The sequence below is a fragment of the Sciurus vulgaris genome (assembly GCF_902686455.1).
Source record: "Sciurus vulgaris genome assembly, chromosome: 3".
In the NCBI taxonomy this organism is placed as follows: domain Eukaryota; kingdom Metazoa; phylum Chordata; class Mammalia; order Rodentia; family Sciuridae; genus Sciurus; species Sciurus vulgaris.
In genome coordinates this window covers 68,641,090-68,667,865 of record NC_136463.1, presented here as the reverse complement: position 1 = coordinate 68,667,865, position 26,776 = coordinate 68,641,090, and the positions used below count along the sequence as shown (strand labels likewise).

The following is a 26,776-nucleotide window of genomic DNA, read 5'->3' as shown; positions in this document are numbered from 1 at the left end:
CATATATTGAGACTTATATAGAAATGTCCCCCATAAAGACATTTTGGTCAACAATGGACAGCATGTACCACCAGTGGCTTTACCTATAGCTTAGGTGTATAGTAGGTGATACTATTTGTGTGTGTGTGTGTGTGTGTGTGTGTGTGTGTGGTACTGCGGATTGAACGCAGGGCCTGGTGCATGTTGGGCAAGCACTCTATCGCTGAGCTATATCCCCTAGTAGGGTATACTATCTAGATTTGTGTAAATACACTCTATAATGTTTGCACAATTATAAAATCACCTAATAAACACATTTCTCAAAATGTATCTGTCATTAAGTGGCAACAATTATTATATATTTGTGTGCATATATATATGTATGTATATATATATTCAAATATACATTTATGTATTGCATTAATGAAACACTGTGCATAATGTACAGTTTTCTATCTAAAATATTATGTAATAAAATTGTAAAGGTAGTAAGATGTGCATAATACTAATCTTCCTTTCTCCTAGAAGAAGCCATGTGTTTTTCTGCAGCAGTTCAAAACTTCTGATCACTTTCCTGGATTTAAATCCAGGTTCCATCACCTAAGAGCTGTGTGATCCTGAGTAAGTTCTGTTACTTCTCTAGCTTGTCCCATATAGCAATGATAATAATACCTACCTCTTACTGTGGTTGTGAAGAATAAATAAGACAATACATGCTGCTGGGCACAGTGTAATATCAGCGACTTGGGAGACTGAGACAGGAGGATTGCAAGACTGAGACCAGCCTGAGCAATTTAGTGAGGCCATAAGCAATTTAGCAATATCCTGTTTCAAAATAAAAAATAAAAAGAACTGGGGATGTAGCTCAATGGTAAAATGCCCCTGGGTTCAATTCCCAGATTTAAAAGAAAAAGATAATGTATGCCAGGCAGGGACAGTACTAACCTCAGTTTTTGCTCTACTGATCTCAGCTATCATAATCATAAAAGTTCAATGAAAAGTTGTAATCCACAGGTTTTGAGGCAACTATGTTATGTCACTACGTATTTCTTTATCTTAGTTGTCTGATGTCTCAAAGGAATACAGGGGAGGAAACCCTTTGAAAAACCTCTGAGTCTGTGATATGATCAGGAGGGAGATGGGAAAGACATACTCATTGTTAACTGGGAGATAAAGAAGTTATACTCCAGGCCTGATGCCATGGCGCACCCTGGTAATTCCAGCGGCTAGGGGGAATAAGGCAGGAGGATTGTGAGTTCAAAAACAGTCTCGGCAAAAGCGAGATGTTAGCAGCTCAGTGAGACCCTGTCTTTAAATAAAATACAAAATACGGCTGGGGATGTCCCAGTGGTCAAGTGCCCCTAAGTTCAATCCCCGGTACCAAAACAAACAAACAAACAAACAAACTGAAAAACAACTAACTATATTCCAGCCAGGTGCAGTAGCACACGTCTGTAATCCCAGCGACTCAGGAAGCTGAGGCAGGAAGATTGCAAGTTTGAGGCTTTTAGGCAACTTAGTGAGATCCTGTCTCAAAATTAAAAGAACAGAAATGTCACGCAGCGGTAGAGCACTCCTGGGTCCTGTCCCCAGTACTGAAAAAAAAAAAAAAAAAAAAAAAGTCATATTCTAGGGTGAATGCAAATAAGATGTACATAAGTCTCCAGGACTCATGTCACCTTTGTGCCTCCCTTTTCTCTCTACCAAATGAAGACTATAATCTTTTCCTTGCAGTTGTTTGGGAAATCCCATGAAATAAGGTACAGTTTCTCCTCAACTTATAATGGAGTTACATCCATGTAAACTCATCATAAATTGAAAATACCATAAGTTGAACATGTATTTAATACACCTAAAGACCATAGCTTAGCAATGCAATACTCTGATTGATGTGGGCTGGTTAGAACCTTTGCATTTTTATTAAGGGAAATACCTGGTAGGCAGCCGACTAAGGGGAAGAGTTCGGAGAAAATCTTAGAGATAATATTGCCAAAAACTCCCTTATAAATACAACTTACTTAAAAATACAGTCTCTGGGGCTGGGGATATAGCTCAGTTGGTAGAGTGCCTGCCTTGCAAGCACAAGGCCCTCGGTTCAATCCCCAGCAGGGCAAAAAAAAAAAAAAAAAAAATACAGTCTCAAAAAAAAAAAAAAAATCTAGACTCATGGGTGGCAGAAAGGAAGCAATGACAAGTACTTTCAGTGGGTGGTGACTATGGCTTAGTCCAAACCAAGGCTGGCACTTGCTGAAGTGGGAGAGAGGGAGTCTCACATGCCAGATTCCCTCCCCTGCTGTGTTAGTCAGCATTTGCTTTGCTGGGACCAAAATATCTAACACGAACAACTTAGAGGAGGGGAAGTTTATTTTGGTTCATGGTTCCAGAGGTTCAGTCCATGGTGGAGCTGAGTCCATTGCTCTGGGTCCAAGGTGAGGCTGCATGTAATGGTAGAAGGGTGTGGCAGGAGAGTACTGCTCTGTTCATGGCAGCCAGGAAGCAGAGAGAGAGGGAAGCGGGAAGAGACTACAGGGAAGCTGAAACCTTCTAGGGCATGGCCCCAGTGACCCACCTCCTCCCACCAGGCCCCACCTGCCTACAGTTATCACTCAGTCCATTCCAACTAGGACAGACTGATTAGGTTACAACTCTCACAATCCAAACATTTCACCTCTGAACATTCCTGTATTAACATGGCAGTTTTCGGCAGACACCTCATATCCAAGCCATAACACCTGCAATGTAAGTTTCCTTTTACAGTCACTCTCCATGTCCTATCAACTATCAGATGTCCTAGAGACAGCAGAGGTCAGTAGTAAAAAGCAAGGACTCTAGAATCCCCCTACTAGGTCTGAACATCAACTCTGCCAATTATTAGCTGTGCATCACCAGACCAATTACTTAACCTCTCTGTGCCAAATGGAAATAATACCTCATGTGATTGTTATGAAGATTAAATGAATTGATAAAATGAATTAATATAATAGAAATCACTAAGAATAGTACCTGATCCATGGTCAGTGATGTATAAATACTGGATAAATAAAATAAATTATGAAGGAAGTGACATCTGTCCACCTCTCTGAGCCTAAGGAGAGCCCCATGATGACATACACTGCAGCAAAACTTAAGCCAGAGAATGGTGTTGTTGGCAGTGAAATTTACTGTCGGGATAGGTCAGATTTATTACAGCATATTAAATAGATTGGATTATGCCACGAAGACAGATTGGTATCTAGAAGGCACCAATGGAATTTTCCTCTAGAATGCTAGAAAGGAGTTCTACCGTCACAAGACTGGCTTTGTGCAGTTACTGTGCAGGGAGCATTGGGAAGTTGAAGCAAAGTGCTTTTGCCAGGAGGTGAAGGGATCATCTCTTATGCCGAGTAGAGGGAGTACTTGCAACAGCCTTTTCTGAGTCCCTGCACAGCGGAACATCCCAGGCAGGAAGGCAGAAGAGATGGTTGCGGTAAAGGACCCACAATGGGCGGAGCCACAATGGGTGGAGCAAGGGCTCCATCTCTGATTGGTGAGTTAGACACAGTCCTGGGCAGGAGGCCGCATAAGACTTGGGTTGGCATCGGCCCCACTCTTCAGACCCATCTATCTTTGGTCTCTCAAGTTAGATCCTAAGCTGCACCCATCATCTGCCTTTTCTCCACATCTGTCTCCTGCTCCTTCCAGGAAGCCTCCTCCTTTTCCTCCTAGGCCTGCTCTTCTGGTGGAGCAGAAAAGTCCAGTGCCTTGAGATCAGGTAAACATTTTATCTTGCCTTTTAATGTGCTTGTTCTTGGCTCACTGTTCAAACATCCATGTCCTCTGCACTGTCCCACCGATCAGACTCTACAGGATGTGGATTCCACTTGCTTGATTTGGCTTGAGTGTACATCACTCAGCACAATTACTTATTAAAAGGCATTTGTTTATCTCTGTGTTGAAAGAAAATTTCCAGACAAGAGCCTCATCTGTTGATGAGTTTGCATCCAGTTTTCTTTTTAATTTCTCAAACTCCTTTCAGATATGCTGGAAAGCAAACACCTCAATTAAGAGATAATTGATATTGAGAGCCCTTTCTGACCATCTTTCCTGCAAATAGCCTGAATTCCCTTGTGGAGTGGTTAAGAGCACGGGCTCTGCAGTCTCATGTCTTTTTCAGTACTTTGCTAGCCTTGCAACATGGGGCAAGTGACATAATGTCTCTGAAAAAAAGAAAAGAAAAGAAAAACTTCACTAGGCACAATGGCACATGCCTATAATCCCAGTGGCTCAGGAGGCTGAGGCAGGAGGAGGATTGGGAGTTCAAAGCCAGCCTCACCAACAGCGAGGCGATAAGCAACTCAGTGAGACCCTGTCTCTAAATAAAATACGAAATAGAGCTGGGCATGTGGCTCAGTGGTTGACTGCCCCTGAGTTTGATCCCCAATAACCCCCAACAACAACAAAAAACTTCATCTGTAAAATGGAGCTATCCCTTAGGACTCTATTGAGAATGAAACAAAGTAATGCTGATAAAACATTCATCACATTGCTTAACAGGTAGTGTGGGCTCACATGTCACTCCTAACAGCTGCATTTAAAATTTGGAATTCATTTGCTGACTTGCATTATCTTCTCAAGGGCAAATTGATTAGCCTGCTCACCAAACTGTAAACTCAGAAAGACAAAATGTATTTAATAAAAATTTTAATTACCTTAGAGATATTAGAACTTTTGCTGACTATATATTCTAGCCAGTGATTCTCAAAAAATTTTAGGCCCCAAGCCATTTCTGCAAAACCAAAAATTCCATAGAATAGTAAAATTTTCATTTCTGTTTACCTCTGCAAAGAAATCACAGAATTAAATCTAGTCATAGACAATAATTCAAAAGAAGAAATGTATGTATACATACATGTACTAAGCATATATGTGTGTATATATACAAACACACATACCCACACAGTTGCCCCTTAGTATAGGTGAAGAATTGGTTCTAGGAACTGTCCCCCCCACACACCAAAATCGGAGGATACTCAATTTCCTTATATAAAATGGCATAATATTTGCTTATAACCTGTGCAGACCCTCCTGTATTTTTAAAATGTAGATCACTTACAATACCTAATAAAAGGTAACCACTATATAGTTTTTGTACTGTATTGTTTAGAGAATAAGTTTAGAGAACAAAGATGAGAAAAAGTCCAGTTTAGATACTTTTTTTTTTCTTTTCTTTCTTTCTTTCTTTCTTTTTTTTTTTTTTTTTTTTTTTTTTTTGTGTACCAGGAATTAAAAATTAAACTCAGGAGCCCTTAACCAATGAATCACATCCCCAGCCTTTTTTTTTTTTTTTTTTTCTTTTTTTTCGGTGCTGGGGGTTGAACCCAGGGCCTTGTGCTTCGTTTTTTGTATTTTATTTAGAGACAGGGTCTCACAGAGTTGCTTAGGGCCTCACTAAGTTGCTGTGGCTGGCTTTGAACTCTCAATCCTCCTGCCTCAGCCCCGCTTCCCAGCCACTGGGATTGTAGGCATGCGCCACCAAGCCCAGCTAAACACAAGCCCAGCTAAACACAAGTTCTTTTATTCCAGTCTTCATTATTAATATCTTTAACACTCAAATGACACATCACACTTTGCGCAAGGATACATATAGGTTAGCCAGGGCTTCCAGAGGCTGAACTGTGAGCAAAGGCAGAGAGCAGATAGGAATGTTGTAGAGTCACTGTAAGCGTTCAGATAAGATTAAGAACCAGCCAGAACTTGTTCAGGACACAGAACTGTCAAAGCACAGGCCCTTTTTGTAGGCCAGAGTCCAAACAGATGGCAGTTTCCGAGTGTCAGCTTGAGATGTCAGTTTGGACTGGGCTAAGTATGGTTGTCACTGCCAAGGGAAATCGTGCAACAAAGATTTAGAGGTTTATCACCATGCAATCATCATGAAGAGTGACCAGGTGACAGAGTCATTGTGCTGCTGTTTCCAGTCTTGAGGCACCCCTCCTATAATAGGCTTCAGGTGGGGGGATTACTTCATTTGTTGGTCTGGTGTGTTCAATAAGCTTATGGACCTGGATTTTCTGATATGATTTGATACATCCATGCATCCATGTACTTCTGATTAATTGTATAAATTCATAGGTGATTATTTTTATTAGCATGATTAATTTATTTATTATTTTGTTCCTTATGGTTGTGCTAAGGCAGATGGTGGTTGTTTACTTGCACAAAGAAGGGTATAGTCATTCTGTCCCAGCACTGGAGTTATTTCAAAATGGACTAACTCATGGCAAACTTCGCTTTATAAAATGAAATAACTCAGGATTAGGCCCGGTCTAAGAACTTCCATTCTATCCATCATGGAGTAACTCTGAGCAGGGCACAGTCTGCTCTTTACAACCAGTCAGCATGGATTACACCCTGGGTCCTGTGCCTGGCATCTAAAGTGGGAGCAACCTTATGGCACTGAGTCCTCAACCTGTGGGATCTGACTCTATCGCCAGGTAGACAACATCAAATCTGAGATACATTATAAAATGCCCAGCTGAGGTCCATGTGGAACTGCTTGCCTGGTATGAGGGGAAACAACCCCCACATACCTATAGTCACAGAAGTATTCTGCGATGAAAGTAGAAAATAGGACAAAAAGCACTTTGGGCTTTTTTTCTTCTCCTTCCTCTCAAAATAATATAAGAGAGAAGTGACAAGAGTCTGAACCTGGGTGTGTGGATAAAGAGGGAAGAGGACAGGTGGTGTTGAGGAGGCAGAGTCAAGTGTCACAACTTGGTGCCTAGCCTGATACCAAAGATGGTAAGAGAAAAGAAGCTGTGGGAACCCCAAGCATCATGTCCTGGAGGTTGTCACTGCCCAAAGCCATGAAGCGCTCTCCCCAGGGCATATTCATTCTGAAAAACAGAGATAAAACAGCTTCACTGAGCAGAGAAAGAAGGTGCAGCCCCTCAGTGAGATAAAGAGGCTATAAAATAGTGGAGACCACCAGTGAAAGTCGTTTCTCTGGAGAGAGGAGGACAGAGGAATCTTACTGCATCAGGCATCTCGAATTTCCCAAAGGAGCAGAACAAGAGATAATTATAGATGGTACAGGGACATTGAAAACAGTATGCCATAACCAGAAAGTTTTCCCCTTTTCTATTATCTTTCAATCCTGATTAAGTCAAGGTGAAGCTTCAATAAAATTTGAACATCTGATAATCTACTTTGGGGGTGGGGGAAGGTTCCTAGCAAGCCTCAAGTTCAGAGTCTTAGAGGACAAAAACAAGATGGTCACACTGCTTTGTTTTGCTTGAAACATGTTTAGGGTTACCTTTCTATCTAATACACATGCTTCTGTTTTCCATTTACATAAGCTTAAAAAGTTTTCTTTGGCCAGGCAGTGGCACATGCCTGTAATTCGAGTGGGACGCCTGTAATTCCAGTGGCTCAGGAGGCTGAGGCAGGAGGATTGCAAATTCAAAGCCACCCTCAGCAATTTAATGAGACCCTAAGCAATTTAGCAAGACCCTGTCTCAAAATTTAAAAAAAAAAAAAAATTATTTTAAAGGGCTGGCAGGGATGTGGCTCAGTGGTTAAGTCTCCTTTTGGAATAAATGTACTTGAGAGAGAGGAAAGTGAGTTGATTTAGGGAAAAACATTAAGTAAAATATAACAGAAGATATGCAGATGTGACAAGAATCATGCAGGTCATTCATGCTTCTAACCCCATGGCTGACTTGGGAAGGCAAATCCCAAATCAAAATAATCTTCAGCATTATATAAATACAATTGAACAGAAAGTCCTGGTCTTTGGAAGGACAGTTCATGCAGCAATTAGGTTTCTGAGAAATTATGCATGAGGATGAATTTAAAATTTCAGGATAAAGGCTTAGGCAGGAATAAGGGATGATAGAGCTGGGGATATACCAAAAAAAGGGTCTCCTAAAGTCCCAAGTTCCCCTGGGAAAGGGATTTCCCTTAACCAGAGCAAGAGGCCTAAGAAATTTACCCACAGAACAACATCCTTTGGTTCTGTGGTTTGTTTCTGAAGTCACCTATAAAATAAAGTCCTCAACTTTAGCTTTTCCAAAAACAAAACAAAACAAAAATCCTGTAACTGTAAGGGAAAAGAAGTAAGGACTAGATGGATGTAACTCTATTCCAGGTTGCCTCAATACTAACAAGATGGCAGTTTTCTACTTAGCAGGTGGTTCTTCCAGAAGCTCAAAGCTCTGGACCCCAATAAGGAGTATGATAGTGGACTGTGGATGTGGCTCAGTGGTATAGCCCTTACCTACCATGCATGATGCTCTGGGTTCAATCCCTAGCACTGCAAAAAATATATATATATTTTTAAAGTGTACAACAGTGCTGTCCAGTAGCTGCCTCACCAGGAGGTAAGTGCATACCGGAGATGCAGGGAAAGTGAAGGGGAAACAGAGGCAACCCACATCACTGACCAAAATATTCCATTATCCCCAGCCCCTGGGAAGAAAACAATTAACAGAGACAAAGCCTGACAGAAAAACATGTTTTTGAGGGAAACGTTCTAGAAGTTCCTGATGCTCTCCCCACGAGCACTTATGTTCCTGCTCAAGTTAAATGTTTGTGTCCCTTAAAATGCTTAACTGATTTTCTAACCCATGATGTGATGGTATTAGGGGTGGAACTTTTCAGGAAAAGATTAGGTCATGAGGGTGGTACCCTCATAATGGGGACAGTACCTTTATAAAAAAGAAATCCCAGAGAGCTTCCTTAAATCGGCTGGTGCCTTGATCTTGGACTTCCCAGCCTCCCAGACTATGAGAAATAAATTCCTGTTGTGTGAGCCACCCAGTCTATGGTATTCTGATATAGTAGCCCCAATAGACTGGGACAGTCCCCACAGTAAGTTTTCCAGCTTGGGCCATGGGCAGATGATTTCCTGATTCACACAAAATTAGGTTCAAGTGAAAAGTCTTTCATCCACTGGCATCTTGGCTTCAGTTTTTCTCTTTTGGAGGATTTTATGCTTACATCCAGGGAAGGATGTCATTTCCCACAGTGCACCAGAAGGGATGTGCTGATAGTAAATGTAAGACAAAAACAAGGCAGCCAAAAGCTGTGACTTCCACTCCCCACCTTTGTGATTCTTACGATTTGGCTCCAGTTTGGGGAAATCATGGGACCAACAGAGAAACCCCACCCTCACAGAGGTTCCATTATCCAAACATTGATTAAGAGCATGCTGTTTAACCAAAGGGCATCAAGAGGCTAGAAACCCGGCCTCTAAATGCTGAATTTGGACTCAAAAGGTAAACATCAAGATGACTGTGGGTAAGACAATAAAAGCTCCATAATGCAAAAAGTGAGGGCAGAGAAGGCAGGTGGAGTGGTGCACACCTGTAACCCCAGCAACTGGGGAGGCTGAGGCAGGAGGATCAAAAGTTCAGGACTAGCCTCAGCAACGCAGCACGGCCCTAAGCAACTTAGTCAGACCCTGTCTCAAAAACAAAAAATAAAAAGGACTGGGGATGTGGGTTCAATCCCTAATACGAAAAAAAAAAAAAAGAACAAAATAGAATCTCTGAGTAGATTCACACATAATTAACTGTAAAAAAAAAAAAAAAAATAGCGAGAGCAAACAGCCTTTTTTTTTTTTTTGCGGTACCGGGGATCGAACTCGGCCTTGTGCTAGCGAGGCAAGCACTCTACCAGCTGAGCTATCTCCCCAGCTCCAAAGAGCCTTTTAAAAATTATTTTTAGATGTAGATGGATACAATACCTTTATTTTATTATTTTATTTCTATGTGGTGCTGAGGATCAAACCCAGTGCCTCACATGTGCTAGGCAAGTGCTCTACCACTGAGCCACAACTCCAGCCCCAGAGAGCCTTTTAAATGGTCATCTAGCACAAAGAGAGACATCTTCTGATCTCCTCATCTATTAACTTTAATTTTCTCAGCAGTTCTATGTGAAAGGTAAAGTTAGATAAGTTAATTTCCTCCATCTTACAGAGGCAAAGAGAGGATAAATGTACTGCCTCAGTCTCCCTGGCTAGTTTGTGTGCCAAGGCTTTCTGCTTAATCTGACCCAACAGAGTTGAATTTCCACATCTTCAAAATAGGTGAGAATCTAATCTGGGCTCCTTCTACAGATAATCACTAGGAAAAGAAAGGAAGACAGAAATGTAGGGGAGATTGTAGAGTAGGAGACTTAGGACCAATCACTTGGTAAAAGGTGTAAGAGTTCTTTCTGGAGTGATAAAAATGTTCTAAAATTAGATTATGCTAATGATTTCACAACTCTGTAAATACACTAAAGAGCATTGGTTTGTACTGTTTAAATAGATGGCTTTTATAGTATGTAAGTTGTAAAACAGTCTTGTTTTAAAAAGTATACTAATTTTTTAAAAATGGGGGCAAGACTAAGTTTTGTGACTATGGACATATATTTAGGTGATAAAACTCTACAGAAAGATTCAGAAGTTATTAGTGGGAAAGTCAGGACAGCTTTCAGGCAGACGGGGAGTTGTGATTGGAAAGGGGCATGTGACAGAGAAGCTTCTTCTCTTTTTTGAGCTGGGGCAGTAGCAGGGATTGAACCCAGGGGTACTTAACTACAAGCCACATCCCCAGCCTTTGTTTTTGTTTTTGTTTTTGTTTTTGAGACAGGGTCTTGCTGAGTTGTTTAGGGTCTTGCTAAATTGCTGAGGCTGGCTTTGAACTTGTGATCCTCCTGCCTCAGCCTCCCAAGTTGCTGGGATTACAGGCATGCACCTCTGTGCCCAGCTATATGACAGAGCTTCTGTGGTGGACAACAGGTTTCATTTCTTGACCTGAATAGTAGTTTCCAGGATGTTTAAGCTCCACGTGTGTTTTGTGTAGTTTCCTGTATCTGTTTTGTTATATAATAACAAATAGGGGAATTTTTAAAATAGGGGAATTTTCCAGGTACAGTAGTGCATATCTGTAACCTCAGAGACTTCAGAGGGTGAGGCAGGAGGATCACGCAAGGCCAGCCTGGGAAACTTAGTGAGACCCTGCGTCACAATTTAAAAAAAAGAGCTTGGACTATAGCTCAGCAATAAAGTGTCCTAGGTTCAGTCCCTAGTACTGCAAGAATATAAATTAATTAATTAATTAATAAAAATAGGGGAAATCAAGTAAGAAATGACATGTATGCCAGACAGACTGTAAGGTAGCCCCCATGCACCCCACATTCTGGAGTTCTTGCCCTTGTGTCATCCCCTCCCCTTGAGTGTGGGTATGACCTACGACTTGCTTCTATCCTACAGAATAAGGCAAAGGTAATGGGGTATATGCAATTATGTGTTTATGTGATTATTATTATGTAAGATTTCACATCCGTCTTTTTATAAATAAACTAATACTGTGCATAGGAAGCCTTTTTTAATATAACTTTATTTATTTTTATGTGGTGCTGAGGATCAAACCCAGTGCCTCATGTGTGCTAGGCAAGGGCTCCACCACTGAGCCACAACCCCAGCCCTTCATGTCCATCTTGCCTCGGAGGCAAGGAGCTGTGTCGCAAAACCCCACAGGGTAAGGAACTGAGGGTGGCCTCCAGTCAACAGCCACCAAGAAACAGAGGCTGTCAATCAAACAACAAGAAACTGAGGGCTGGGGAGATAGCTCAGTTGGTAGAGTGCTTGCCTCGCAAGCACAAGGCAGTGGGTTCAAACCCCCCAGCACCACAAAAAACAAAAAAAAAAAAGAAGAAGAAAAAAGAAAAAGAAATTGAATGTTGCTGACCACATGATTTCCGGAGCAGATCCTTCCCCAGTCAAGCTTCCAATGACACTGTGACCCCAGCTGACATGTCAACTGCAACTTGTGAGACTCAGAAGCAGAAGCCTCAGCTAAGCTGGATGCTGACTCCTGACCCACAGAAACTGTGAGATAATAAATGTATATTGTTTAAAACCACTAAATTGGGCTGGGGATGTAGCTCAGTTGGTAGAGTGTTTGCCTCGCAAGCACAAGGCCCTGGGTTCAATCCCCAGTACCGCAAAAAAAAAAAAAAAAAAAAAAAAGTTCACAAAGTAAAACCACTAAATTCATAGTAATATCATTACATAGCAACTGATAAGTAACTTAGGTTCTGGGGTCCCTATAACCACCCTTGTGTTCAGTGATTCATTATCGGTTACAATTTATTACAGTAAAAGGCCATAGAATGAACAGCTATAGGAAAAGGCGCACAGAACAAGAGAATTCTTAATCATCCTCTCCCAGTGGAGTCCTGAGGACATTGCTTTAAATTCTCCCAGCAACGATGTGTGGCAGTGTGTTTGGAGTACTGCCAACTAGGGAATGTCCCCCAAGCCACAGTGTCCAGTGCTTTTATTGGGGGTCAGTCACACAGGCATGCCTTACTGCCCACATGGTGTAGTCTTTAGCCCATGAGAGGTCAAGGTGCTATTGCATGGCCCCAAGCCTGCACTTAAACAAAGCCACTCATGCCAAGCAAGATATCTGAAGGGCTTGGAGGTCATCTCTCATCAGCCTATCAGAGGCCAGACCTTTCTTTGAAATGTGCAGGGTTGGGCTGCGGTTGTGGCTCAGTGGCAGGGTGCTCGCCTAGCATGCATGAGGCCCTGGGTTTGATCCTCAGCACCACATAAAAATAAAAGTATTGTGTCTACTTACAACTAAAAAAAATGTTAAAAAAAAAAAAAAAAGAAATGTGCAGAGTTCAAGGACTTCAAGGCTGCTTAGTTAATACTGTACCACACAAAAGGATGAGCTTCAAAAGTGCAATTCTTAAGTTGAGTTGCCGTCTGCTTGAAGGCAGGGAGAGAGGCCAGGAAGCTGCTGTGTTTTAACCCCTGACGAACCTTTATACTTTTACTTGATTTATGATCAGGGAGTTTCCAGGAGTTAGGCCGTACAGCCAGAAGGCAGGGTGCAGAGGAGAGGAGGCAGCAATCTCACACTCATATAGAAGCGTCTCCTGATTGGCCACTGAATAGAAGGCAAGCCACCCCTCCTCCAGGTCCAGGCAGATGCCCACCACCCCAGGTCTGTCTGAGTTGAGGACGGTTTCTTTGACCATGGTCCATGCAGACAGCTGGCCAGTTCCCTTCCACTCTATACACCAAGAGTCCATAGTCCGTCCCAGCATCCGGTCTCGGCTCATGCCCCAAGAAGCCACTCCAACTGCCCAGTGATTGCAGTACTTTGTGTCCACTTCCCAGTAGTGCCGCCCAGAAGAGAAGGCCTGGGAACATAAGACCTGACTGGTTGAAAACCTCTCTTGACTCCAGTGATAGGGCTGCCGGAATCGAGACACAGTTACTGTCCGGCAATCCTCAGATACGGTCAGACTACAGGAGAGGCTTCCCAAGTCAAAGGTTGGATTGCTGATCCCTGCGGGGGTGGGGAGGAGAATACCACCACAAGATCAGTTGGCCTGTGATCATTCAACAACTGAAATGTCATCTAATAGCAAAGGCAGTATTGTATTTTGGGGGTGAAAATGTCTTACTTGTACAGGCATTAAAACGGGCACATCAATTGACAATTTATATATATAAATCCTTGATGTTGTTATATCAACAATACCCAATTCCTGCCTTACCTTTTACCTACCCAGTAGCTATCTTTCAGGAAGCCCTATTTTCCCTCTGGCTGAATTCCATCCAGCACAAAGTCATCTCTTATTTTCTCAATATTCTTGTGCTTTACAAGTGTGACCATTGCTATTTGTATCTCTCTAGTTAAACTTCAGTTTTCTGATTAAGGTATGTATCTCATTCATATTGTATATTTTATGTTAATTCCTTTTTTTTTTCAGTGTTGGTGAGCAAATCCAGAGCCTTGAACATGCTAGACAAGTGCTCTACTACTGAGCGATACCACAGCCCCTATTGTTTTCTATTCAGTGAATAAATAACTGCTAACCCTTGTATACCATGACTACTTAAGGCATTTCACATACATGCATTCATGCATCCTCATAGAAAGCACACAAGAGAAATACTATTGTTATCACCATTTTACAGATGAGGAAACTAATGCTCTAAGGGACGAAGTGATTTGTCCAAGCCAATAACTAGTGATGCTAGAAGTCAAACCCACTGCTTCACGAGCTATGCTCTAAAGGACTACCCAGACTGGGACAGCAGTTGTGCAGAAAAGGGAACAGGCAATTGGCTGTAATTGGTGACTCCAGCACGGGTGTCCAAAGGTTGCCTGGGTTCTAAGTGCTCATGGGTCTAGTTGAGCCTGAAATTTGGGAGTCTCAACCCTTTTTGCCTTTGAACTCAGCTTTCCATGTGGAAGGACCTGGTCTGGACAACAAATAGTAAGCCAAAGAGTGGGCCTTGCAGCAGGAAGAGGGACGCAGCATGTTCTCGCAGCTTCATTCTGCAGGAGGCCAAACCGGAGATGTTGTTTAGTTCTTTTTTTTTTTTTTTTTTTTTTGCAGTATTTTCTTTTAGTTGTCAATGGATGTTATGGTTTGGATATGAGGTGTCCCCCAAAAGCTCACGTGCAAGACAGTGTAAGAAGGTTCAGAGGAGAAATGATTGGGTTTTGAGAGTCTTAGCCTCTCAAAGTGAAGTTCTGAGAGTGAGTGGTAACTGGAGGCAGTTAGGGTGGGCCGGAGGAGGTGGGAATTGGGGTGTGGCTTTGGGGTATATATATTTTGTATCTGGAGAGTAGAGTCTCTCTACTTCCTGATCACAGTGATGTAAGCTGCTTCCCTTCACCACTCTCTTCCACCATGATGTTCAGCTTCACCAGCAATGGAGCCGGTCTTCTATGGACCAAGACCTCTGAAACTGTGAGCCCTCAAATAAACCTTTCCTCTTTTACAGTTGTGCTGGTTGGGTCATTTAGTCATAGCAGCGAAATAGGTGACTAAGACAATGGATCTTTATTTAATTGATTTATTTATATGCAGTGCTGAAAATCAAACCCAGTGTCTCACACATGCGAGGCGCGCTCTCTACCACTGAGCTACAACCCTAACCCCCAAACCTGAGTTTTAAGTGGAGTACATACTTACACTGAGCAAAACGAGAGGCCCTCCTAGGTTCCGGGCAGCTCTGATCAGGCAATGTAGAGGAAGACAGAGCTTCTGGGAGTTCCACTAAGGAATCAAAAAAATCAGGAAGAGAAAGTCCCATCAGAAAAAGGCATACTGAAGGTATTCAGATATCATGATGCAAGCACCTGGCTTACTTTCCACAGCATTGGCACACTTTTGAGTGTGTCAGGACTTGATCAGGCAGTATATTCAGTACAGCCCAGGTACAGCCAGCCCCAGTTCTCACTGTGGACTTTTTTCTGTCTGTTTCCCCACTGAGCCCTAAGTTCCTGGCTTCAGATATCTTGTTCATTTGTGTGTTCTAAGCACGAAGTCCCATATGAGTCCTACGCACAGAAAGTATTTGATGCATGTTTATCAAATAAATTAATACAGTTCCAGAGGTTTGCATTTCCCTGATACCCACAATACTCATGACCCCTATGTCAATGCCTTAAACTCCTGCTATATAAACTGGTAAGGTTTGTCTCACCTGCTGATACCTCCTAACTCCCTCTCAAAGTACAAAAGTTTAATTATTAACTCAAGGCAACTTATGTGCTAGACTGCAATGACCATATCAGGGAAAGAGAAAGTAAAGGAAGTTGGATGTGGTGGTGCACACCTGTAATCCCAGTGACTCAGGAGGCTGAGGCAGGAGAATAGCCTAGTTCAAAGCCAGCCTCAGAAATTTATTGAGGCTCTAAGCAACTTAGTAAGACCTTGTCTCAAAATTTAAAATTTATTTTTAAAAATGGCTGGGGATGTAGCTCAATGATAAAGTGCCTCTGTGTTTACTCCTCAGTACAAAAAAAGAAAAGAAAAGAAAGGATGACTCAGAATGTGTACACTGAAGATGAGATCTTCTCCTGTGTACCTTGAAGTGATGGGCATACAGTGAATCTAAGATTCAACTGAAGAGATGAAAGACCCTGTCTAGGGATGTGGGCTCTGGCAACTTAGGGCATGAGAACAATAGAGCTGTTCATCAGAAGCCATTCTCAAAATCCAGTGGGCCCTGAAGCAACCCATGTAGCCACTGATAAATGGATATACAAAGCGAGGTTGATAATGGAATTATCAGGGGAATATTATTCAGCCTTAAGAAGAAATTGTGACATACCACAACATGGATGAACCTGAAGGAGATTATTCTAAAAGAAATAAGCCAGTCACAAAAAAGACAAATACTGCAAGCTGGGGGTATAACTCAATGTTAGAGCATGTGCTCAGCATACATGAGGCCCTGGGTTTGTTCCCCAAAACTGCCAAAAAAAATTTTTTTTAATTCAGATGGGTAACACTATTCTCCTCTTTAGCTGATAGGATTGTTGCTTATTAGTAGTTATAATTATTTTAAAAAATAGTTTGTATGATCTGCTAAAATTATTTATATATTTATCTATTGCAGTGCTAAGGATTGAACCCAGGGCTTCTTACATGCTAAGTAAGCACTCTACCACTGAGCTACATCTTCAGCTCCTTTACTGTTTTTTTAAACTAACATTTTTCATTCCTATTGAGGGAGGAAATAATCTACACTTGCGTGTTTCCTATTTTAAAGATACTCAGAAAAAAATTTACATACAAGTTACATACAAGGTATATTCAGAATGTACTATTAAAGTACTATTGAATAACTACTAAAACACTAGAAATTATTATGAAATTATTCATAAATTATTATGAAGTTTTATGATAGATTAACCCTCGGTATAAAACTGGTTGCCTACCTACTATTTATAATAGGTTTTGTAAAATTAATGTTAGGTTTTCTAAGAGAAAAAAAGATGTTTTCATTAAGCAGGTGATTTTACAGAAATATTTGTTATATAAACTTAATGATTGAGAAGTTTCTTTATGATAGAGTGGAAACAATCTCATTTCTCTACTACAAGAAGGGACTAAGTCATAAGCTTTTCCTTTTAAAAAAGTAGAAAGGAATCTTTGGGCATTGAAAATCATTTAATAATTTCAGGACCAAGTCTCTATACTATATTCTGTTTCACTAAAATTGTTCTGCATAAGCTTTACAAAATTTCCTGATAAGTTGTCAAGTGTAGATTCCTGAGGCTTACTCCTAGAGATGATGATTTAGTAGTCTAAGACATGAAGAACAACTAGTCTATAGTCTTAAAATATTGTATGTAGCCCCAGCAATGTATCAATGTATGATCCCCAGCACCACAGAAAGAACAAACACAAAGAAAAAAATCCAATATGTTCTCTCTCAGTGTTTTTTTTGTTTGTTTTGTTTGTTTTTATCTTTTAGACAGGGTCTCACTAAATTTCCCAGGTAGGCCTCAAACTTGCAATCCTCCTGTCTCAGCTTCCTGAGTCTCTGGGATTACAGGCATGCACCACCATACACAGCTTCCCAACATTAATTTTTCTTTTTTTTTTTTTTTTTTGCGGTGCTGGGGAGCGAACCCAGGGCTCTGTGCTTGCAAGGCAAGCACTTTACCAACTGAGCTATCTCCCCAGCCCCCAACATTAATTTTAAAAGACAATACAAGATATGAATAGACAATTCATAGAGAAATTAAAATTAAAAGTATGGTACACTCTACTATCACTCTTTTACTCATCAGATTTACCAAAAAAAAAAAAAAAAAAAACTAGTTTGACAACACACAGTTGGTAGACTGCACTGATATATACTTCTATTGGGTGTGTAAATTGGTATACCCCAACTATAAGGAAATTTGGCAACATATACCAAAATGCCAAATGAATTTACCCTATGACCCTTACTGTCAAAACTACAATTATATCTGCACTCATGTGAAATGATATATGTACATAGTTATTGACTTCAGCATTGATTGTGATTATGGACAATTAGAAACAATCATGTATGTATCAGTAAAGAATTGGGTAAATAAATGTTAGCATATGCCTAGATCAGAATACTAAGCAGTGTGAAAAAGAAAATGCTCTGCTGTGTATCCTGATTCATAAAATATCAAGATGTACAGCAAAAGCAACATGCAGAACAGTGAATATAATGTGCTAACTTTTGTGTAAAAATGTAAGATAGTGGGAAATAAAACGCAAATTTATATTAGCTTATATTTGCATAATCAAATTCTGAATGGAACTCATAAAAGTGGTGAACTGCAATGCAGGAAAAAGGAGAATTGGGCAGGGTGGGAGAGAAACTTTTGTGGTGGGCTTACATATACTTTTGATTTTTGTTTTTGTTTTTGGTGTTTTGGTACCAGGGATTGAACTCAGGCACTTAACCACTGAGCCACATCCCCAGCCCTATTTTGTATTTTATTTAGAGACAAGGTCTCACTGAGTTGCTTAGTGCCTCGTTGTTGGTGAGGTTGGCTTTGAACTCCCAGTCCTCCTGCCTCAGCCTCCCAAGCCGCTGGGATTATAGGTGTGCGCCACTGTGCCTGGCAAGTTTTGATTTTTAAATAAAACATTTTAAACTTAATCTCAAAATTCAAAAATTGATCTGAAATTTGTATCAATAAATAAAGTCACTAAGTTTAGGAGTACATGAGAACCAAGACAACACTTACTTCTCAGATAATTTCTGTAATAACTAATAAACTGTTCTTAATCATTTTCCTTAAGAAATTTTCCCCAAGGAATCATGCTTCTCCACTTAAACAAGGAATGACTTTTTAAGCAGAGCAAGATTATTAAAATATTAAAAAGGTATCAGCGATATATCCCTACAGTACATAAAGCTAGCAGTGGCCAGAGCAGAAGGTAGGGTCTTGGGAAACCAGAGCTATTATCTAATGTCGAATAGGCTGCTGATGGTTTTCATATAGTTCTGGGAGAACAGAGAACACACGAAGTCAAGAAGAAAGTCCCTTCTATATTGTTACTGCCTGACATTAACACGTACCCCAGATATTATATTTGAATAGAATATATCAGTAACTATTTATACAGTTGCATGCTTACTAATAAAGACATATACTAGTTACCAAATAAAAAACACCTAGGTAAGGTTCTAAGCAACTCAGTGAGACCCTGTCTCTAAATAAAATACAAAATAGGGCTGGGGATGTGGCTCAGTGGCCAAATGCTCCTCAATCTCTGGTAACTGCACCCCCGCAACCCCCCAATCCCCTCAAAAAAAAAAAGCAGCCAGGGGTTGGTGGTGCACACCTGTCATCCCTATTCAGGAAGCGGAGGCAAGGAGGATCTCTCGAGCCTAGGAGCTGGAGACCAGCCTGGGCGACATAGCAAGGCCCATCTCAAAAACAAAACAAACTTCAAAAGCATTCTATTTCCAGATCTCCTTGGGAAGATAACACAGATAAGCAATAAGCGGGGTTCTGGGTTTATGGGTCTTAGAAAACGAGTTTCAGTCTATTCAGGGCCTGAAGTCCAGCACACCTCCAGTCATGTTCCCAAACTCACCCAGCCACAAACACACCTCAGCCAAATCCCACTTGATTTACAAGCCCACAGAGATGAAGTAGCCCAGCTCTGAGATCCTGTTCCCAAAGAACAAAATCATTGGAGCTTTTGGCCATTTCCACCCAACTCCTATGTTTAATCTTCCTCCACTAAATAAAATCACCTCACCCTGTGTCTGTTCTTCAGGAGCTGCTTTCCATGTGAAGTTTTCTTGTAAGTTTTTCTGAATTTCTTCTAGATCCTGGAGAATCTCTCGCATTCTCCCCTCAGATGTGTTGGAAGTCACTAGGCTTAGAGAAGTCAAGTCACAGTCCTCCCCAGATGACAAGGCCTATTGATGATCATAAAATAGCAAATCAATGAAAGTGCCCATTGGAACCCATTGAATATGACATCCAATGGCCCCAGCCTCCTGAGTCTTCGGGATTATAGGAGTATACCACCACATATAGCTTCCCAAACCTTAATTGGGACAACACAAGATCGGAGTAGTAAATTCATGCTGAAATTCAGATTAAAAAGTACAGTACACTCTAATAATTTTCCATTTAACTCCTAGCAGGTTTCTAAAAATTAGGCTTTCAAAATATGTACTTTGAAAATAATATGGAACCGTATATAGTATAAGAAAATATTAAGGAGTGTTGTTTCTTTTTTATTTATTTGTTTATTTTGAGATGAGGACTCACTATGTTATTCAAGCTGGTCTTATACTCCTGCCTCAGCCTCCTAAGTGCTGGGATTACCAACTTGCACCACAATGCCTGGCTCAAAAATGCTTACTTCTGAGTGATGGGGTTATGAAGAATTTTAATTTGTTTTTTGCTTGTTTGTTTTTTGTGGTGCTAGGATTGAACTTAGGGTTTCATATATACTAAGCATATGCTCTAGCATTGAGTCACACTCTCAGTCTAATTTTTTTCTTTACTACATACTTCCTAACTTTTTTCAATAAACATGTACTTCTTAGGCAATACACAAATTAAAAATTTTGGGCCCATCTTATGGACCTTACAAAATAAATTATACAGAGCCACTGAGATAAGCCATAGAGGTCAGATAATCTCCCAACTCTATCATTATATATGTCATTTCTCAAAAGTCCATGGAAGCATGTGGCCAGCATCCAGCTCTGCTCTCTGGGACCTGTAACGCATGCTCCCTGATTTTCTTTAACCTCAGGTTCTGTTATTCCCCAAGATAACCACTTATGTACTCACTTAACTTTCTTTGATAACTCTGTATAATCTATTCCCCAATCTTTTCACCAATAAGCATTATACTTATTGAGTACTTTCCACCTGCTAGGTATTGAGATGAGATCTCATGGAATTTGCATAACAACCACACAAGGCAGGTTTATTATCCCCATTTTACAAAAGAAGTTGAAGTTGGTGGAGGTTAACTAAATAACCATGGTGAATATCATCCTATCTGTTCACATTGTTCAAGCACTTTTTTTCTTTTGTACTAGGAATTGAATTCAGGGGCACTTTGCTCCTGAGCTACATCCCCAGCCTTCTTTGTTTTTTATTTTGAGTCAGGGTTTCACTAGGTTGGTGAGGCTGGCCTCAAACTTGCAATCCTCCTGCAACTTGTGGTCCTCTTGCAACTTAGGAGGTTGAGGCAAGAGGATCACAAGTTCAAGATCAGCCCCAGTAACTTAGCAAAACCCTTAACAATTTAGTGAAAGCCTGTCTCAAAATGAAAAATAAACAAAAGGACTGGGGATGTAGCTCAGTGGTAAAGTATCCCTGGACTCAATCCTTGGTACCAAACAAACAAAAAAAAAATGAGTGTTTCAGGGACCACTTCTTTTTGGGACAGGGAGAGGGTGGTTAGAAAGGGATCTACAATTCAGCCTTGAAGAATTCTAGCATTTAATTGCTCAGCTAAAGAGAGAGAGAAAACATTCTGCCTTTGTTTTTTTGGGATTGGCTTATTTTACTTAGCATGATATTCTCCAACTCCATTCATTTACCAGAAAATGCCAAAATTATATTCTTCTTTATGGCTGAGTAGTATTCCATTGTGTGTGTACACACACACACACACACACACACCACAGTTTCTTTATTCATTACATAATGGAGGTGGGGGGGAGAGAAAAATGTAAGAATTTTGGATTGTGTAGAGGGAAATGGGGTGGGAGGGGGTGGGGGAAGGAAAGATAGTGAACTGAGGCAGACATTATTACCCTATGTACATGTATGATTACATGAATGGTATGAATCTACATTGTGCACAACCATAGAAATGAAAAGTTGTACTCCATTTGTGTACAATGAATCAAAATGCAGTCTGTAAAAAGAAAAAGAGAGAGAAAGAAAGAGAGCCTGCAAAACACATTAAGAGGAACCCACCAGAAAGTGGTGAAGGAAAAAAACAGAAAATTTGTGTCCCAAAAGCTAAGAAGTTAAAGCAGGAGCAAAATAAAATGAAAAAGTGCTAAGTGCTAAGAGCTTCAAGACTGATGATGTCATCAGCTATGTCAAGGTGACTGAAAGATCAATGAAGATAAGAACCAGAATGTCTACAGACCTGACCTAGAGGCCACCGTGATTTTAGAGAGAGTTGGTTAGGTGGAGAGGTAAAGACGAATCCTAGCCCAGTTGGAGCTTCTGTAACTCATCTCCAGCATGCCAAACTTCCAGTCATCCATGTTTGATTTAGAGAATGGTAAAAAACTGAGACTTGGGTGAGGGTATAGCTCAGGGGTAGAGCATTTGCCTAGCATGTGTGAGGCCCTGGGTTCCACCCCCAGTACACTTGCCCCCTCTCCATACACTTGAGACTTACTGGATCCTTCATTCTCAAACATATTCATATCGCCCTCTTGGAAGCCACCCCCAGCTCTACCCTCTTTCTAAACTTTTTCTATCCCTGCTGAGCCTACCGTGCTCCTGATGTTTACTTCATTGTCTTGTTCAGATTCTGAGAGGGGTGTCTGTCTCTGAAGGCTCTTGACAATGTCCACAAGCTGTCCCACCAGCTCTGTCAGCTCCTGGACAACTCCTGTGATGTTTTCTGGTACTGCCACCTTTAAAACAGCAAAGCTGGGCTTGGGGGTTCTGTAAAACTGGACCTGGGAACCAGCACTAGATAAAATGAACCACAAGCACTGAGGTACTAGCATAAAGACAGACATATAGACCAACGGAATAGAATGGAGAGCCAAGAAAAAAACCCTGTCATATATGGTCAAATTAGTATTTTATTTATGTATTTGTTTGTTTGTTTACTGTACTGGGGATTGAACCCAGGGCCTCATGTACGCTAAGCAAGGGCTCTGCCTCAAATGATTTTTGAAAAGGGTGTCAAGAATATTCAATAGGGAAAGGAGTTTTTTCAACAAATGGTACTGGAAAAACTAGAAATCCACATGCAAAAGGATGTTGTACTCTCACCTAACACCATATGCAAAAAGCAACTCAGGAAGCTGAGAGCATTGTTCAGTGTGCTCAGTGGTAAAGTGCATGCTTAGCATTTGTGAGGCTCTGGATTCTATAACCCTACACACACACACACACACACACACACACACACACACACACCTTAAAAATCTATGAAAGACCTAAATGTAACTGGGCCAGTGGCACAGGTCTGTAATCACAGCTGCTTGGGAGGCTGAAGCAGGAGGATCACGAGTTCAAAGCCAGCCTCAGCAAAAGCGAGGTGCTAATCAACTCAGTGAGACCCTGTCTAAATAAAATACAATAGGGCTGGGGATGTGGCTCAGTGGTCCAGTGCCCCTGAGTTCAATCCCTGGTACCAATAAACAAACAAACCAACAAACAAATAAATGTAAGGCCTAAAACAATACAATTTAAAGAAGAAAACAGGACAAAGCCTTCATGACATTGGATTTGGCAATTATTTCTTGAATATAATACCAAAGACACAAGCAACAAAAGAAAAGATATAGATTCAACAGTAAGAAATTTTTAAAAATTGTGCCTCAAAAGACACTAATAGATTAAAAAAGAAACTCAAAGAATGGGAGGAAATAATTGCAAATCATGGATCTGATAAGGGATTAATACTCAGAATATACAGAGAATTCCTCAAACTCAAAAACAATACCAACCAAAAAGAGACTCAATTTTAAAATGACTTAAATAGATATAACTCCAAAGAAGATCCACAAATGGCCAATAAGCACGTGAAGGTGTGAAGATGTTCAACATCATTGGTGCTGAGGGAAATGCAAATCAAAACCGGGAAATACCCCTTTACGCCTATACCGAGCTGTAAGGCTCCAGAAGGAATAACGAGTGTTGACAGGGATGTAGAAAAATTGGAAGATACTTTGTTGGTGGGAATAGAAAACAGCACAGCCATCCTGGAAAACAGCCTGGCTGTTACTCAGTAAGTTAAATACGGAATCACCATCCGCTCCAACAATCGTGTTCCTAGGCGTGTACCAAAGGACCTGAAAATAGGGGCCAGGGGTGCAGCTGAGCGGCAGCGGGAGAGGGCAGCCTGGCGGGGAGAGGGGCGCGCGGCTCCCTACCCGCGGCGGCGCCGGGCGGTGCTGGGTGCCCGCGGCCTGAGCCGTGGCCGGACTCGGGACCCGCTCGGAGCCGGCCTCCAGCTCGCTCAGCGCCCGGCTGTACCGGTCGGCCAGGTACTGCAGCAGCGTGTTCTTTCGCAGCGGCGGCCGCTGCGCCGCGCCCTCGCGGCAGGTGGGGCAGGCCCACAGGTGGCCCGCGACCCCCGTGCCCCGCGCGCCCCACGCTTTCCTCAAGCAGTTGCAGCAGAAGCTGTGGCCGCAGTGCAGCGTGACGGGAGAGGTCAGCAGCCCGTGGCAGATGATGCAGCTCAGGTCCTCCTCGGTCAGCCACACGGGGATAGCCACACTGGAGCCCGGGCCAGCCATGGTGACCCAGCCGTGGCGACGCGGAAGCCGGCGCTCGAGTCCCCGCAGGCTCCTCCTCCGCCCCGCGCCTCCTCCCGCCCCGCCGCGGTCCCCGGTTGCTGGCTTTCTTCCGCGCAGGGGAAAGCTGCCGGGGCGCCCCGTGGGCCGAGCTGGCCTGCAGTTGCGGCCTCTTGCCTAGGAAATCAGTTTGCCCCAAGCCGCTAGGAGCCTGCGGATGTCCCAGAGACTGCTCCCTGTCCCCCCATTAAGATGCCATCCTGTAAAATTTGGAAGAAGGAGAAAGAGGGTTCGATTCAGGAATTCACTTATGGGAATGCGCCCCCCCCCCCAAAAAGTGGTGAGGTGTTAAAAAGCACCCTTGCACATCTACTGGGACACTTTTAAAAATACCAGTGTTCGGGCCTCCCTCCCAGAGAGTCTGACCTCATTGTCTGGAGTGGGGTCCCGGCTCGGGTGTTTTATAAAACCTCCCGCAAATGATTCGACCGCGTAGTCTAGACTGAGTAACTTGTCTCTAAGCTTTTAAAATCTCTCTAATAATGTAGAATTATGCCACTGTCTCCCTACTGCCCTCTGCGGGCTGAAAGCACGTTACCCAACAAGCACCCAAAATCCTATGGTGAGCCATCTTCAGAAAAAAAAAAAAATTCTTTATGGTTTTGTTTGTTATTATTGAGTTGGCTTGGCTAATTTTGATTTCTTGCCACGTTGGGAATCGAACCTAGAAATTGTTTTTAATAATCTCTCAGCTGGCAACTTGAGTTGATTTTTTTCTTTGTTTTTGACGAAAGCAGGAATTTGAAATCATTTGTGTTGCAGAAGTCATTAGAAGTATTCAAGTTCTCCTTTTCTGGGATGTAGGCCAAAAAGACTTTGCTAAGGTTTGTCAAGTGGTTGGCAATTACAACCAGTTACACTTTGACTTAGAAACACCTTGTTTAACTTGATATATTCAAAAAGGGCTAAAAAAATTAGAATTCTTTTCAATACACCTTTGTCAATCTAACACTTTTTTTTTTTTTTTTTTTTTTTTTGGAAAGGTACTTTGGTCTTATATATCTTCAAAAGATTGGAGCTGTAGATTGAATTCCTTGGATTTATGGAGAATATATGCCACATAACCTAACTGGCAAAGCCAATCCTTACTGTAAAATCAGTCAGTTAAATCAGACTCCTTTGCGCTGTCAGTTCAACTGACATTTTTCAGTTCAAGCAAATTTGTTAACATACATTCCTATGACACTGTTTTTTGTTTGTTTTGGTGTTGTTGTTGTTGCTGTTGTTTTTGTTTTTTGACCTTGAATTGTATACTTTATGTTTGAGAGAAGGTCTCACTATGTTGCCCAGGCTGGTCTCCAACTCCTGGGCTCAAACAGTCCTCCTGCCTCATCCTCCTGAGTAGCTAGGACCTCAGGTGTGAGTCACTCACTGTGCCAGGCAGCACTTTGTTCCAATGATAAGTTACATAAGAAGTAGCAAAGTCCTTGAGTTTGCCTGCTGGATAAAATAAGGTACAACTGTCATCAACGTGTTCTACCAGAATTTTGTTGCTTTGCTCCTATACTGGATTATTTTAGAGACAAAGTATTTTTTTAAAAATTTTTTTGGTCAAGGGAAGGGCGAGTTTATGAAGCATGCTATACGTTGTCATCATCCTTATTCCCACTCTATAATAAATGAATACAAACCAAACACAAGCCAAAACGCCCTATTTTTTAATGTCATACTTTTATCAGCAACAAAGATCTATGTAAAACAAAGAAAGTCATGAACTCTGACCTCAAAAAAAAGGAGACAGGAAATGAAGAAAAACCACAGACTGGGAGAAAATAGTTGCCAATCCATGTCTATCAAAGAACTGGTATTCAGGGTATATGAAGAACTTAACAGTAAGAAAACAACCCACACAGTTAAAAAGGGAGGGGGTGGAATGGGAAGGGTGTGAGGGCACATACTCCTGTAGTCCCAACTACTCCCGAGCCTGAGGCAGAAGGATCTCAAGTTCAAGGCCAACCTCAGCTCCCTCAATTTAGGGAGACTGTCTCAAAATAAAAAATAAAAAGGGTAGAAAGGACTGAGGCAGAGGACTGACCTAGCATGTGAGAGGTCCTGGGTTCAATCCGTAGTCCTGATTAGGCAGGAGAAATGCCTGAGCCCAGGTCCTGGAGACCAGCCCGGGGGCAGGGACACAGAGAAAGAAAGAAAGAAAGAAAGAAAGAAAGGAAGGAAGGAAGGAAGGAAGGAAGGAAGGAAGGAAGGAAGGAAGGAAGGAAGGAAGGAAGGAGAAAGGAAGGAAGAAAGAATTTAAAATATACATCCTTGACTTTTCACAATTTAGAGTTGATTTTGTATGCTGCTTATTGTAAAATATAAGAACTTGAGAGTGTTTCTATTTATTCCCTCCTCAGTCTTAGATGCTCCAGTTGTCATATATGTTATCTCTATAGACGCTATAAAGCAAAACATCTGTAATTTTTGCTTTAAATAGGCAATATTTTATATTTATTTTAACACTATTTTTTAAATTACTTTTTT

The 26,776-nt window shown here is 41.5% G+C and overlaps 1 protein-coding gene and 1 long non-coding RNA gene across 3 annotated transcripts; one reads left to right on the top strand and one right to left on the bottom strand.

Moving 5' to 3' along the window:
* Positions 1 to 1,407: 1,407 nt before the first annotated feature.
* Positions 1,408 to 3,035, top strand: LOC306658592. The gene is made up of 2 exons (XR_013763095.1): positions 1,408 to 2,008; positions 2,117 to 3,035. It is a non-coding gene; the product is annotated as an uncharacterized lncRNA (long non-coding RNA).
* A 9,721-nt stretch (positions 3,036 to 12,756) lies between these two features.
* On the bottom strand, positions 12,757 to 26,448 carry RNF135 (ring finger protein 135). 2 transcript variants are annotated; one of them, XM_079130495.1, is made up of 6 exons: positions 25,539 to 26,448; positions 23,876 to 24,498; positions 22,259 to 22,402; positions 19,531 to 19,693; positions 14,953 to 15,036; positions 12,757 to 13,310 (listed from the first exon to the last, which is right to left on the bottom strand). In XM_079130495.1, the coding sequence occupies exons 2-6, from the start codon at positions 24,239 to 24,241 to the stop codon at positions 12,781 to 12,783; spliced, it is 1,287 nt and encodes a 428-aa protein (XP_078986621.1). In that variant the 5' UTR covers positions 24,242 to 24,498; positions 25,539 to 26,448; the 3' UTR covers positions 12,757 to 12,780. The 2 variants fall into 2 exon arrangements, with proteins under 2 accessions (XP_078986621.1, XP_078986620.1); XM_079130494.1 differs by having other exon boundaries at positions 23,876 to 26,448.
* Positions 26,449 to 26,776: the final 328 nt, after the last annotated feature.

Excerpts from the sequence above, each read along its gene's own strand:
- RNF135 (XM_079130494.1), bottom strand. The coding sequence starts at position 24,241 with ATGGCTGGCCCGGGCTCCAGTGTGGCTATCCCCGTGTGGCTGACCGAG. Across the intron at positions 19,694-22,258 it reads AAGTAAACATCAGGAGCACG|GCCTTGTCATCTGGGGAGGA; the intron begins GTAGGCTCAGCA and ends GATCATCAATAG. Across the intron at positions 13,311-14,952 it reads GGCCTCTCGTTTTGCTCAGT|GGATCAGCAATCCAACCTTT; the intron begins GTAAGTATGTAC and ends CCACCCCCGCAG.